Source organism: Heterodontus francisci, chromosome 26 (genome assembly GCF_036365525.1).
Source record: "Heterodontus francisci isolate sHetFra1 chromosome 26, sHetFra1.hap1, whole genome shotgun sequence".
NCBI lineage: Eukaryota > Metazoa > Chordata > Chondrichthyes > Heterodontiformes > Heterodontidae > Heterodontus > Heterodontus francisci.
The window spans coordinates 12,296,275-12,312,219 of record NC_090396.1 but is presented as its reverse complement, the minus strand read 5'-3'; the positions used below and the strand labels follow the sequence as shown (position 1 = coordinate 12,312,219).

The 15,945-nt window shown below is 50.6% G+C and overlaps 1 protein-coding gene across 1 annotated transcript in view; it reads right to left on the bottom strand.

The window, feature by feature from the left end:
* tmem260 (transmembrane protein 260) overlaps positions 1-14,592 on the bottom strand; it is a 55,283-nt gene extending 40,691 nt beyond the window's left edge. Inside the window, exons 1-8 of the mRNA XM_068057812.1 lie at positions 14,455-14,592; positions 11,064-11,095; positions 7,277-7,428; positions 4,906-5,083; positions 2,331-2,444; positions 1,665-1,844; positions 1,018-1,058; positions 234-320 (exon numbers count right to left, since the gene is read on the bottom strand). Of these exons, the coding sequence (XP_067913913.1) occupies positions 234-320; positions 1,018-1,058; positions 1,665-1,844; positions 2,331-2,444; positions 4,906-5,083; positions 7,277-7,428; positions 11,064-11,095; positions 14,455-14,569 (899 nt within the window). The 5' untranslated portion in view covers positions 14,570-14,592. The remainder of the gene's footprint in view (positions 1-233; positions 321-1,017; positions 1,059-1,664; positions 1,845-2,330; positions 2,445-4,905; positions 5,084-7,276; positions 7,429-11,063; positions 11,096-14,454) is intronic.
* Between the last annotated feature and the right edge of the window lie 1,353 nt (positions 14,593-15,945).

Here is a 15,945-nt window from a genome sequence, read left to right as displayed (position 1 = left end):
GGAGATGAGTGGGGGAGGGAAAACAAAGAAAAAACTGTTTAAAAAAAATCAATTCATCTCACACACTGAATGATTCCCATTGGGCAATCTCACCTATCTCATCCCACCAAAAATAGGAGAGAAGAAATTAAACCTCAGTCACCATCAACCTGTTCAAGTGGAGCACATTTACTGTCAGGGACTGGGGGAGAGCGATTGCATATACTGCATGTTCTGGGAGCTCTAGTTTATACCTTTTAAAGCCCTGCAGCAGGATGGCTGCCAGTGCCAGGGTTGCCCCGATTGTTGACAATTCAGTCTTTATTTGTGCCATCTGATAACTGTGGAGAACAGAAAGGTTCAGAAGTTAGCTCAGCAACAGATTGACTCATTGAGATCCCTTCACCTCTCTTCCCTGGTTATTATGCTCGGTAAATCAATACACAACCTGCCCTATCACATCAGCGTCCTGAACTCATCCTTTAATATCATCTGGCATTTCAAAGAGGCACAATTAAAAATGGGAGGGGTGGCAGAAATCAATACTGCATACTGCCTCTACTAGAACACAAGCTATCCACCACCCCCCACCATGAGTACGGTTAATACACCAATCCTACGCTCATAGTGGGTGCTGTCACCCTATCCGGTCCAGTGTTCCCAGTGGGTACAGTTTAAACAAGGGTGGAGGGAAGTTTTGACTTTAGCAGTAGCATTTGGAATTATTTTAAATTCATACATGAAGTATGTCATCTGTACAATCTGAATCTGCTTTTTACATTAAAGCAAATCCTGCAACTCTCATGTATTGCTCACAGACTCAGTTAAAGAAACTATTATTTTGTTAACCTATTCGAGTCCAGGATGGTATTGGTGATGCTTGCTGTAGTTCTTTTTTCTTCCCTGTAATAATAAACAACATGAATACGTTTGACTACTACTTTTAACCTGAACATGTGGTGCAGCCCAATCCCACACCGAGCAATTCACACAACATCTTTTGTTGCGGGAGCACTGGACAGCATCAACTGCACTCACCTCCAGACCTGCAGCAGTCCTGAGCCAGACTCCGACTTGGCCTAGAAACAAACAAAATCCCATCAGGAAACATTTTCCTCCACGTTAAAAGGATACTGACTCCAGAGATAACTGATCAATTACTGGACGCCTGGTTACCCATGCTCCCAGTGGGTGCTGTCACCTGGCAATGCTGCAGGACACCAGCAAAGCTGAGATGTTTAGAACAGGCAAGGTAAATGCAGAAGTTGTGGCTTGGGCATTAAAGCTGAAGATTGAGGGGGAAGGAGTGAGTGAGCGAACGAACAAGCAAGTGAGCAATGGGAGGTGAGCCGTGCTGTTATTTTGAGGAAGAATTGATCAGAGCCAAAGGTGGTGTGGTAAATGTGGTAAGTCTATTGGATACAGGGGTGAGGAAGAGTGTGTATGATGGGGTATTCGGAGATTGGGAGGACTGAGAGGAAAATCCATAGCAGCTCCTGACCATAGCAAAAACTAAACAGCAAGGTTTACCTGTATGGGAGATATTTCTTTTCTTCACTTCTTAAACTTCTGACACTTGACAAACTCTCACAAACCTCTGCTGTCCTGATTTTCTCCAAGTTTCAATTCCCAACACCTCAACCCCTAAATCCCACTGTCAAAACTGACAAGGTGTCAGAATTTACCAGACTGAATGTGCCATACTCCTCCCGCAGCAGGTGGGTTATGAATCCTCTCAAGGTGGTCTGGTCTCCCCAGCTCCAGCGCGCTCGATTAAGATAGGACGAGATGGGCAGATAGAGATAAGGCAGCAGGCCAGCTCCGAAACACAGGCCTAACCTCAGCATGGCCCTCACAGACAACTCCTGGACATTCAGAGTACAACAAAGCAGAATTGTACAGTTAGTGATTTCACAGCCAAGTGGACACAGAGATAGAGACACACAACACAGACTTGGAGAGAGATACATACATAGAAACAAAAACACATGGGGAAAAAAGAGTGGAGGAAAGCAAGATTGAGGTTAAAGAAACAGCAGGAGAAAAGTTACAGAGAAGGAGAGAGATAGGAGAGAAGATAGAAAGAGGAGTGGTCAGGAGAGAGAGGAGGCAGAAGGGGGAAAAGAGAAGGTGAGAGGTTGAAGAGAAGAGGAAAAGGAGAAGAGATATGAAAATTGAAGGAAAGACATAGTGGAGGAAAGAAAAAGAGTGTAACAGGAGAGGAAAGAGCGAGATGAAAATAGGAGAGGAAGAGAGAGGAGGAAAGAACAGACACCAAGTGGCAGTCAGGAGAGAAAGAGAGAATGAACTACAGTTGAACATTAGAAATTAAAACATGGGTGGTATTTCACCTTCTCCCTGTGTAGTCTAAACAACACCCAGGGTACGATGTGCATCACATAGATAATAATGGTGTGCTGGTTGCACAGACTCAGGCCACAGCAGAATGCACCCTGTAGAGAAAGCTGCAAACAGAAATACATTATCAGAGTGAGTGCAGATGCTTTAACAAGAGCTAAAGATGCTAACAGGATGCAAGCAAGCAACCTCCCATCTGGTACCTATCCCCAAGCTCCAATCCAGTCAGTGCCAGGGAACTCTCAGGTGCCAGTCATGGGTGGATATTGGGCACACTTGCAAGAGATCTGATTCTTCAGATCAAATAATGAGGCTGGACTTCCCCAGTGAAACAGCCCAATTTGAAATATTTAAATCCCATTGGAGAGGGTCCCATGTTGTGTTATAGTCAGCAGGCTGGGCTCTGTGGACAGTACAAGCCTGGGCCATGTTTTGGTTTTCTTGCTGGTTGGGTTTCCAATGCCCTTGGCTACATTTTAGCCCATACTGTAGTTGGTTTTACTGGGTAGTACACCTCATTTTCCTTCATTATTCTTGCTTGTTGCTGCCTTTGACATTGGTCCTCACACAGAGGTGATGGGGAGTCCTCCAGGGGATGGAGGAGGTTACAAACAAGCTGCACAGTGAGATGAAGGAATTTGCGAGGGGCCAACAAATGCAGCTACAATGACTCATCACTCCTTCAAGATCTGGGTTTAAAATTGATATGTACATACCTCCCACACATACCTGGATACAGCTGGGGAGCTATCTTCACTATCTCCATTGCAGAAGACAAGCTACACACATTTGTGCCATGTTCTGCAGTGAAGATTATTGCAGCACTAAGCTTTCAAGCTACAGGATCCATCCAAGTCTCTACAAGGGACATTAGCCATGAGGGGGAATCCGTAGGGCTCACTTGTATCAAGGATTTGACAGACAGTGTTTGGAAGAGGCAACAGCATCACATTTGGGCGGCACAGTGGCGTAGTGGTTAGCACCGCAGCCTCACAGCTCTAGCGACCCGGGTTCAATTCTGGGTACTGCCTGTGTGGAGTTTGCAAGTTCTCCGTGTCTGCGTGGGTTTCCTCCAGGTGCTCCGGTTTCCTCCCACATGCCAAAGACTTGCAGGTTGATAGGTAAATTGGCCATTAGCAATTGCCCCTAGTATAGGTAGGTGGTAGGGAAATATAGGGACAGGTGGGGATGTGGTAGGAATATGGAATTAGTGTAGGATTAGTATAAATGGGTGGTTGATGGTCGGCACAGACTCAGTGGGCCGAAGGGCCTGTTTCAGTGCTGTATCTCTAAACTATTCATATGGGAAAGGAGGCATCAAATGGATGGTAAACAACCTTCATTGGGTGGCAGGGTTTCCTCAAGGGCAAAGATTCAGAGTTACCCATGTGGACATCAAAACTCTTCAGATCAATACTGTGGGCATCATCAAGAAGGCTTGTACTCAACTAATGATGGTTTCTGACTACAGAGGGGATTGAGGGGGAACGCAGGGTGACGTGCCAAGTCTGTAGAGGGGGCTCAGGGTGATCTGCCAGGCCCACAGATGCACAATTCTTCCTCATACTAATTCCACTCTTGAAACAAATTGTTAGCTGGTAACCTGCAGTATAAATGGTTTCTTCAAATCTTTATTATACTGCCTTTTAATCTTTACCTCCAAACTGAAGGACATATTTCAGGCCTGGCTTGTGCTGGAGGGCTGCCCTGCTGATACCTAGCCGATCAGCAACCTGTACTCCTCCAGATTGGAGTTCTGCAACTAACAGGACAGTGAGATGAGCAGCTCCCAGACAGCCAATGAAGAGGTTCACTGCTGGTAACCAACAAACCTTCAGAAACTGTCAGAATCAATGTGAGGCTTGTGTGCAATGGGCCTGCACAGTCTCCCTCGACTGATCAGTGGTTCAGTGTTCTGTCTCCCTCTATTTATAATGTTGAGATTTGTCTTGCTGTGTTTCATCATTAATCTCATTAGTTTAGTTTAGAGATACAGGACTGAAACAGGCCCTTCGGCCCACCGAGTCTGTGTCGACCATCAACCACCCATTTATACTAATCCTACACTAATTCCATATTCCTACCACAACCCCACCTTCCCTATATTTCCCTACCACCTACCTATACTAGGGGCAATTTATAATGGCCAAGTAACCTATCAACCAGCAAGTCTTCGGCATGTGGGAGGAAACCGGAGCACCCGGAGGAAACCCACGCAGACACAGGGAGAATTTGCAAACTCCACACAGGCAGTACCCAGAATTGAACCCGGGTCACTGGAGCTGTGAGGCTGCGGTGCTAACCACTGTGCCGCCCTATCTGTTGCTGAACAATGACATAATGACCAAGAACCAAATTACGATATTTTTGTATTTTAATTCAATTACCAAAAGGTTAAGTAAATGAATGCAAGTGATGTGCCATTGAGTCCATCACTAGACTCCAGCCACTCCCTGGTGTAGTGAGGGGCTTCACAGTAACTGGAGCCAGGCCTGTGATGGGGTCTCTTGGCCAATTGCCTACCACAGTCTGCTACTGCTGGGAGGAGGGGCTCACTCCAAATTTTACCTTTAATCTTTCCTGCGCTGTTGGTGCTGTGCTGAATCTAACCGTCAGGACCATGAGGAGACCAATGAAGAAATTGTTCAAGGTGAAAACCTCAGCTGCAACAGACCACTGCCACGCCAATCGGGAAAAAGCAAAGAGCCCAGCGGCAAGAATCCCTCCAGAATACGAACCAGACAACCTGAAAGACATGGGAACAGGACCTCAGACACAGGAACCCTGTGGTACTTCAGACATCGAAACGTAGGAACAGGAGTAGACCATTCAGCCCATCCAGCCTGTCCCACCATTCTAGAAGATCATGGCTGATTGGTAGCTCAACTTCATTTATCCTCCTTAGTTATATTTTCCATGACACACTACCTCAACAAAAATCTATCAAAGTCAGCAGAAAGAAAAATCAGCTGTGATTTGCCAGCACGAAATTGATCACCAAGTGGTAAAAGTTGAAATTACCCCCCCCCAGTTTCACCAACACCAGCCCCCCCATCCCCCGACACTATGGACAATGCTCCAGTTTGATTAGAGGTTCCTGATCACTAACAAGCAATCCTTGCTGGTCAGTGGGTGAGGTGTGGAGAGGACAGGGGGAGGTGGTGAAGGACAGAGGGAAGGAAATGCTTGGTGCCTGACGACACCCCCAAGTAGCAATTAGCACTTTCAGTAAAAACAAATAAGTTGGCCAGCGCACCTGTTGGAAGGATACAAGAAGATAGGTCCTGTCCTGATCCAATCACTATGTTGTGGAGTTTGGGAAAAAGCAAGGGCAGAGGTTATGATCTAAAATTGTTGAACTCAATGTTGAGTCTGGAAGGCTGTAAAGATGAGCTGCTGTTCATTGATCTTGCATGGAACTTCATTGGAACACAGCAGGAAGTCAAGGACAGAAAAGTCAGAGTGGGAGCAAGCTGGAGAAATAAAATGACAGGTGACCGGAAGCTCAGGGTCACGCTTGCAGACTGAACAATAGTGCTCTGCACAGCAGCCACCCAATCAGCATTTGGTTTCCCTAATGTTTTTTTCTATTTTTTCTTTTCTTTCAGATGGCAGCTATTCTTTATTCTGCCATTCACACCTCCTCCCAATACATCTTTTGTTTCTTTACTTGTCCCATTACCACTCCCTTTGGCCTTGCACTTTAAACCCTTTTGTTATTGAATCTCTCCTGCCTTCCACCCTATCAGACCTTCCCTTTTGTTCTTTTTCTCCCCACGATCTCTTATTCACTTGCTAACAACCTGTTACATCTCTAACTTTTCCCAGTTCTGATGAAAAGTCACAGACCTGAAACGTTAACCCTGTTTGTCTCCACAGATGCTGCCAGACCTGTCGAGTATTTGCAGCATTTTCTGTTTTTATTTCAGATTTGTAGCCTCCGCGTTTTGTTTGCGTTAGTGAATAGTGTAGATGGGAGCAGAAGGCTGCAAAGGGGTATTGATGGATTAAGCGAGTGGGCAAAACTGTGGTAAATGTTGTTCAATGTGGGAAAATGTGAGGTCATCTACTTTGGACCCAAGAAAGGTAGATCAGAATATTTCCTAAATAGCAAGAACCTAGGAACTGAGGAGGAGCACAGAGATTAGGGATCCAAGTACAGAGATCAAACAGCTAGTGGACAGGTACAAAAATCAACTGAAAGGCTAATCAAATGTTGGCCTTTATCTCAAGGAGACTCAAAGTAATGTTACAGCCTAACAGAGCTCTGGTTAGACCCCATCCGGAGCTGCGTTCTGGACACTGCACCTTGAAGGAAATACTGGCCTTGGGGAGGGGCTGCAACAGCAACATCTTGCATTGATATAGCACCTTTAACATTGCAGAACATCCCAAGACATCTCACAGGATTATCAAACAAAATGATACCAGGACTAAAAGATGTATAAACTAGGCTTGTATTCCCTTAAATATTAGATTAAAGGTGATCTAATCAAGATATTTATGATTAAAGGAGATTATTAGATAGATAGAAATTATTTCTTCTGTTAGTGCAGTCAAGATCAAGGGGGCGTACCTTAAAATTATAGCTAGACCACTGAGGGGTGCGATCAGGAAGTACTTGCTCACAAAAAGAGTAGTAGAATCTGGAACTCTCCCCCTGAAAAGGCTGTTGAGGCTCGTGTCAATTGAAAGTTTTGAATGGAGATTGATAGTTTTTTTTTATTAAGGGCATTAAGAATTACAGAAGCAAGGCTGGTAGAGGGAGTTAAGATACAGATCAGCCACAATCCAATTATGGTGGAACAGCTTTGAGGGGCTAATGGCCTCCTCCTGTTCCCATGAAGCTAACTCCAGTTGTCGGAGACTGACTCTGCAGACCTGATAAGAGTGTCTGTCGAGGCAGAGCAGAGCATCTCTTGCCCACCCCTGAACTCACCTGCCAGCCGTGTCAAAGAGCAGTGAGGCTGTGGCTGCCCCCAGCATCGCATTCAATACATTGACTCTAAAAACTGGAGACCCCAGTGGGAGAATAGTCATGGCCAGCCTGGCCAGGAGAGTGAACAACGGATACCCAGGAGGATGTGCCACCTAAAAAAAAAAAAGGGAAACAAGAGGTGATGAAACCACACACAATGTCAGAACAGATTACACATTCCCAAATACCCCTCACCTGACAGCAGCCATCACCATTCCCCCCAGCCCAAACCAGGCAATACCCTCTCTTTAAAAAAGGACTCAGCTGGTGAATTACAGGATTCACTGACAGAGGGAGCAGTAGTGAGGGGTCTACAATTGGCCTCAGTACCAACTCCACAGGTTGGGGTGAAAAAACGTGAACCAGGGTTCCTGCTGGGGTGGGGGGGGGGGTGGTGGGGGTGCGGGGTTGGTGCCAGACCCCTCTGTGCCCTCACTGGCGCTCCCAGGATGACAACTGCAACCAACTCACCCTGTGGTCCTGGTTCCCAGCTCTCTCCTTGGTGGGGGTGAGGAGGGGGGAGGGGGTTTAACTTCCAGAAACTCTATTACTCCTCCCACTGGCCTTCCAACCCCACCATATCACCAGACCACTCTATCAACTTCCAGAATGTTCTCTCATGAACAACACCCTTGCCATCTATAATCTTACCATGGATGAACCATTTTGATTTCCTGGAGCTGATAGGTGGCAACAACTCTTTAACGATTGCCACATTCTGACCCCGATGATAGCATAGTTCTTCATTGCCAAGTTTCACCCTTTCTTCTTCCCACCCCTTTGAGGACCTCACCCTTCTGCATCATATAGTGAAAATTGATAGGCAGGATGTGCTGGAAAGGCTGTCTATGCTTAGAGTGGTCAATGGTTTGCATCCCAGGTTGCTAAAGGAAGGGGGGCTGTAGATAGCGGAAGGGCTTGCCATAACCTTCCAATCTTCCCTGGATACAGGGGAGATGCCAGAGGATTGGAGTGTGGCAAATGTGACACCTTGTTCAAGAAAGGGTGTAAGGACAGTCGTAGTAACTACAGGCCAGTTAGTTTAACATCAGTGGTCGGTGAAGTTTTAGAAACAATAATCAGGGGGGAAAAAAGGCACTTGGAGAGGTTTGAGTTCATTAAGGAAAGCCAGTACAGATTGCTAAGAGGCAGGTCATGTTTGAATTTTTTGATAAAGTAACAGGGAAGGCTGATGAAGAGAATGCAGTGGATGTTGTCTATATGGATTTTAAGAAGATTGGTTAACAAAACTGAGGCTCATGGAATAGAAGGGTCAGTGTCAGCTTGGATAAAAGAAAAATTGAACAAAAGACAGCAAATAGCAAGTCATGGTAAAGGATTATTTTTCAGACTGAAGGATGGTAGATCAGTACTAGAACAACCAATTTTTTGACATGTATAAATGACTTGGATATTATAATACAGAATAAAATTTGCCAATGATACCAAACTTGGCGGTGTGGCAGTGAGGATAATACCAATCAACTACAACAGGACATAGGTAGACTAGCAGAATGGGCAGACAAGTGGCAGATGGAATTTAATACAGAAGTGAGAGATGATGCATTTTAGAAGCGATAAGGAAGCACTATTTCTACTTAATGACACAGTTTTAAAGAACGTGCAGGGACAGAGGGGTCATGGTGCTGGTGGGGGTGTTCACATGCATAGACCTTTGAAGGCAGCAGGACATATGATAGTAGTTAGCAAGTTAGCAAAGCACATGGGATCTTGGGCTACATAAATTGAAGTATTGAGTATAAAAGCAGGGAAGTTATTTTGAACCTTTATAAAGCTCTGGTTAGGCCCCAACTGGAGTATTGCGTCCAGTTCTGGTCACTACGCATTAGGAAGGATGTGAGGGTCCTTGAGAGGGTGCAGAGGAGATTTACCAGAATGGTTCCGTGGATGATGGATTTTAGCTACAAGGTTAGATTGGAAAAGCTGGGTTTGTTCTCCTTGGAGCAAAGGAGATTGAGGAGAGATTTGATAGAGGTGTACATGATTATGACAGGTTTAGATAGGTAGACAAAGAACAGCTGTTCTCATTTGCTGATGGTACAAAGACTAGGGGACACAGATTTAAGGTTTTGGTTAAGAGATACAGGGACATGCAAGGAAGAATTTTTTTTTTCTTTTTTTTATACACAGCAAGTGGCAATAACCAGGAACTCACTGCCTACAAGGGCACTGGAAGCGGAGACAACGATTTCACAAGGAAATTGGATGCACACACTTGGGAAATAAACTTTCAGGGCTACGGAATAGAACAGGGGAAATGGGACTGACAGAACTGCTGTAAAGAGCCAGCATGGACTCTTTGGATGAATGGCCTCCTTTTCTAAAGTAATGATTCTAAGACTCTTCTGCCTCATTTATAATACTTGTTGCATATCACCCTCCATAACCCAATACTGACTTTACTGAAACAATCTCCTCCCTCAGCCTTGGCACCAAGCAACTTCTCATTCTTGGCAATGTCAACCTACATCAAAACTTCTGCAGCCTCTCCTCAGACTTTTCCGCCCACCTCAATCTCTTACAGCTCCTACATTCCCAATGTCTCAATCATGGACGAGGCCATCTCTAACCACTTCCTTATCTCCTTGTCCACCTAATTCTCCCTTCCTTGCCCAACATCCACCCCTGGAAATAAAAGCTCCCCCAGCTCTGTCCCAATGCCTTCACCTCTGGGTGACACATCTGTCACTGTTGGCCAGCTCAACCATTCCCTTGACTCATTCCCAAATGCTCAGCATCTTGCTGCCCCAATACAGTCTTCATCCTCACTCTCTCATGTCAGTGGCTCTCAAACTCGGACACGTACAACACATTCATTAATGGTACAAGGACTATGGGTCACAGATTGAAGATTTTGGGCAAGAGATGCACAGGGAATGTGAGGAAGAATTTTGTTAAGCAGCAGGTGGTGGAAACAGAGACAATCAATGACTTCAAGAGAAAAATGGATGGCCACATAAAGGAAGCAGACTTGTAGGGCTACGGAGATCAAGAAGGGGAGTGGGACCAACTGAATAGCTCTGTGGAGAGCTGGCATAGACTCGATGGGCCAAATGGCCTCCTCCTGTGCCATAAATGACTCTATAACTGATCAACTCACCCATCACAATCACAACTGTATGCAATCTCCTCAGCCAACTTTCTTAAAGATCATTGTTGAGAACAACCTGCGCCTCCTTTTCTCCTTAATGAACCACATGTTCAAGCTCCTTGCCCGTCCCCTCCAGCCTCACCTCTGATACCAGTTGAGAGGTTGCACCATACAGAGGACAAAGTGGCTTGAGACTTGGGATCGTGGTAACCCGTGGTGGCGGTGGATGTGTGGGGGAAAATGGAAGAAACACTGAGACCATACATACAGCTGTCTCTGCTAATACCTCACACTCATGTTATTCTTAGCCTCTCCCCAGTCTCCCACTACCTGATTCTATCATTCTGCAGTTTCTTCTCCATCTTTGCTTCACCTCATCCCTTTCATGAGACCCACCCAATGCTCCCTTGACTTCCCACACCCCCACCTTAACTTCTGACATGCCAGCCATGGCTCCTTTGGCCAGGAACCATCGCCATCCTCAGCTCACTCACCACCCACCCACCCTCTCTAAACTCATCATCCTGATCCCCTCTGGGGGTGGGAAAAAAAGGCCCACCAGTTCCTCACACTGTGCCAGGGGCTGTCCATCAAGATGTTCAATCTGTTATTAACACAGAAGATGCAGCCACTCACCCCCAGCTCGCAGGCAGCCGTCACCAGCTCCCCTGTGGAAAAACCAACTTACAGTCAGTGACAGAACAGAACAGAGCAGGAAAAACAGCTCCGTATACCCCCTCTCGCCCCACCCACACCACCCACTCACCCCGTCGCCCCCCCACACCACCCTATCACCCTCACACCTCACCTCCCTCCCCCCCACACCACCCTCTCACCCCCCTCCCCAACACCACACCACCCTCTCACCCACCTCCCCAACACCCTCTCACCCACCTCCCCAACACCACACTCTCACCCCCCCCAACACCCTCTCAACCCCCCCCTCCCAACACCCTCTCAACCCCCCACCTCTCACCACCCCCCCCACCTCTCCCCCCCACCTCTCACCACCCCCCCCACCTCTCACCACCCCCCCCACCTCTCACCACCCCCCCCACCTCTCACCACCCCCCCCACCTCTCACCACCCCCCCCACCTCTCACCACCCCCCCACCTCTCACCACCCCCCCACCTCTCACCTCCCCCTCCCACCACCCCCCCACCTCTCACCTCCCCCTCCCAACACCCTCTCACCCCCCACCACACCACACCACCCTACCCTCTCACCCCCCACCACACCACACCACCCTACCCTCTCACTCACCCCCCCCAACACCCTCTCACCCACCTCCCCAACACCACACCACCCTCTCACCCACCTCCCCAACACCACACCACCCTCTCAACCCCCCCCTCCCAACACCACACCACCCTCTCAACACCCCCCTCCCAACACCCTCTCAACCCCCCACCTCTCACCACCCCCCCAACCCCCCACCTCTCACCACCCCCCCAACCCCCCACCTCTCACCACCCCCCCACCTCCCCCCAACCCCCCACCTCTCACCACCCCCCCACCTCCCCCCAACCCCCCACCTCTCACCACCCCCCCACCTCTCCCCAACCCCCCACCTCTCACCACCCCCCCCACCTCTCCCCAACCCCCCACCTCTCACCACCCCCCCCACACCACACCAACCACCCTACCCTCTCACCACCCCCCCCACACCACACCAACCACCCTACCCTCTCACCCCCCACCACACCACACCAACCACCCTACCCTCTCACCCCCCACCACACCACACCAACCACCCTACCCTCTCACCCCCCACCACACCACACCAACCACCCTACCCTCTCACCCCCCACCACACCACACCAACCACCCTACCCTCTCACCCCCCACCACACCACACCAACCACCCTACCCTCTCACCCCCCACCACACCACACCAACCACCCTACCCTCTCACCCCCCACCACACCACACCAACCACCCTACCCTCTCACCCCCCACCACACCACACCAACCACCCTACCCTCTCACCCCCCACCACACCACACCAACCACCCTACCCTCTCACCCCCCACCACACCACACCAACCACCCTACCCTCTCACCCCCCACCACACCACACCAACCACCCTACCCTCTCACCCCCCACCACACCACACCAACCACCCTACCCTCTCACCCCCCACCACACCACACCAACCACCCTACCCTCTCACCCCCCACCACACCACACCAACCACCCTACCCTCTCACACCACACCAACCACCCTACCCTCTCACCCCCCACCACACCACACCAACCACCCTACCCTCTCACCCCCCACCACACCACACCAACCACCCTACCCTCTCACCCCCCACCACACCACACCAACCACCCTACCCTCTCACCCCCCACCACACCACACCAACCACCCTACCCTCTCACCCCCCACCACACCACACCAACCACCCTACCCTCTCACCCCCCACCACACCACACCAACCACCCTACCCTCTCACCCCCCACCACACCACACCAACCACCCTACCCTCTCACCCCCCACCACACCACACCAACCACCCTACCCTCTCACCCCCCACCACACCACACCAACCACCCTACCCTCTCACCCCCCACCACACCACACCAACCACCCTACCCTCTCACCCCCCACCACACCACACCAACCACCCTACCCTCTCACCCCCCACCACACCACACCAACCACCCTACCCTCTCACCCCCCACCACACCACACCAACCACCCTACCCTCTCACCCCCCACCACACCACACCAACCACCCTACCCTCTCACCCCCCACCACACCACACCAACCACCCTACCCTCTCACCCCCCACCACACCACACCAACCACCCTACCCTCTCACCCCCCACCACACCACACCAACCACCCTACCCTCTCACCCCCCACCACACCACACCAACCACCCTACCCTCTCACCCCCCACCACACCACACCAACCACCCTACCCTCTCACCCCCCACCACACCACACCAACCACCCTACCCTCTCACCCCCCACCACACCACACCAACCACCCTACCCTCTCACCCCCCACCACACCACACCAACCACCCTACCCTCTCACCCCCCACCACACCACACCAACCACCCTACCCTCTCACCCCCCACCACACCACACCAACCACCCTACCCTCTCACCCCCCACCACACCACACCAACCACCCTACCCTCTCACCCCCCACCACACCACACCAACCACCCTACCCTCTCACCCCCCACCACACCACACCAACCACCCTACCCTCTCACCCCCCACCACACCACACCAACCACCCTACCCTCTCACCCCCCACCACACCACACCAACCACCCTACCCTCTCACCCCCCACCACACCACACCAACCACCCTACCCTCTCACCCCCCACCACACCACACCAACCACCCTACCCTCTCACCCCCCACCACACCACACCAACCACCCTACCCTCTCACCCCCCACCACACCACACCAACCACCCTACCCTCTCACCCCCCACCACACCACACCAACCACCCTACCCTCTCACCCCCCACCACACCACACCAACCACCCTACCCTCTCACCCCCCACCACACCACACCAACCACCCTACCCTCTCACCCCCCACCACACCACACCAACCACCCTACCCTCTCACCCCCCACCACACCACACCAACCACCCTACCCTCTCACCCCCCACCACACCACACCAACCACCCTACCCTCTCACCCCCCACCACACCACACCACCCACCCTACCCTCTCACCCCCCACCACACCACACCACCCTACCCTCTCACCCCCCACCACACCACACCAACCACCCTACCCTCTCACCCCCCACCACACCACACCACCCTACCCTCTCACCCCCCACCACACCAACCACCCTACCCTCTCACCCCCCACCACACCACACCACCCTACCCTCTCACCCCCCACCACACCACACCACCCTACCCTCTCACCCCCCACCACACCACACCACACCACCCTACCCTCTCACCCCCCACCACACCACACCACCCTCTCACCCCATCACCCTTTCGTCTCTCCCCCCGGCGCCGGCACTGACCCGAGTCCCCGCCGGGCACCGAGCGGTGAAGAGTCTGCAGGTAAACAGCAGACAGGGCGGTGAGGAGCAGGGCCGGCACCGGAGCCGCTAAGCGGCCGTTTCCAGGGAAACCCATGGTGGACCAGGAACAGGCTACACTTCCGGAACACAGCATTGTGGGTCCTGTTGGGGCGACACAAATTACCGTTAAAGGGGCGGTCAGAGGCCAGCCTTAAAGGGGAGGGTGTTAAAGGGCCCTCTACAGTCCACATACCCGATTAACAAAGTTCACGTTCAATTGGAATAATAAGTGAGACTAATGCTCTATACTCTGCGGAGGACAACATGAATAAAAAAAAAACTTTTTCCCCCAAAATATACTTTATTCATAAAAATCTTTTAAAAATACATTACAGTTCCAAACAGCACCAAGTTGACATTCCAAAAAGTACAAAGGAAATCAGTTTTCTTCAATACAGGAGCGAGTTGCCTCACAACCCTTCCATTCCATCTTACAAGCCATGTACATTCTGCAGTAAAACCATATTTTCCCGGATACAGCCCGAGGGGTTTCCCATGGGCCCAGCATCAGCTGATGTTTATCTCGGTGTGCATCCCGGGGAACCGCCCGTAAAGCAGACTCCTGTGTTAGAGCTGTTTGGGATGAACCTCGGCAAAAACCACTGCATCTCTTTGCACACCTGCTTTGCAAAGGCACATTCCAGAAGGAGGTGGGCAACAGTCTCTTCCCCATCACAGCCACCTCGAGGGCATTGTGCAGAGGGGGTGAGACTCCAGGTGTGCAGGGGAGGGCCCTTCTCACCACCAACCAATCTACATTTTGGTGCTTGTTTGAGAGTTCTGGTGATGAAGCATCCCGCTAAATGACCTTGGCAATCTGCTTGGGAAACCATCTGACCGGATCCACCATCTCTTTTCCCGCAGTGCCTCGACGACATTCTGTGCAGACCACTGCCTGATGGATTGGTGGTCAAAGGTGTTTCATCGCAAATACTTTCCCACGAAGGATAGGTGGTACGGCACGGTCCAACTGGATATATCATACCGCGGCAATGTGACCAGACCGATCCTTAGCAACATGGGGACAGATAGAACCTCAGCATGTAGTGACACTTGATGTTTACGTACTGGGGCTCTATACAGCTTGATACAGCCACACACGAAGGTGGTAATCAGGATGAGGGCGCCGTTGTGTACATTTTTCCCGCCCTTATCCAGAGGTTTAAACATAGTGTCCCTCCGGACCCAGTCCATTTTGCATCGCCAGATAAAGTGGAAAATGACTTGGGTGACTGCCATGGCGCAGGAGTGGGGTATGGGCCAGACCTGTGCCACGTACAGCAACGCGAGCGCCTCGCACCTGATGTCCAGGTTCTTAACCACAATGGAGAGAGATCGCTGCTCCCACATGTTCAGTTTATGGTGTACCCTGGCTACTCGCTCCTTCCAGGTTTTGGCACACACCCCGGCCCTTCTGAACCATATCCCCAA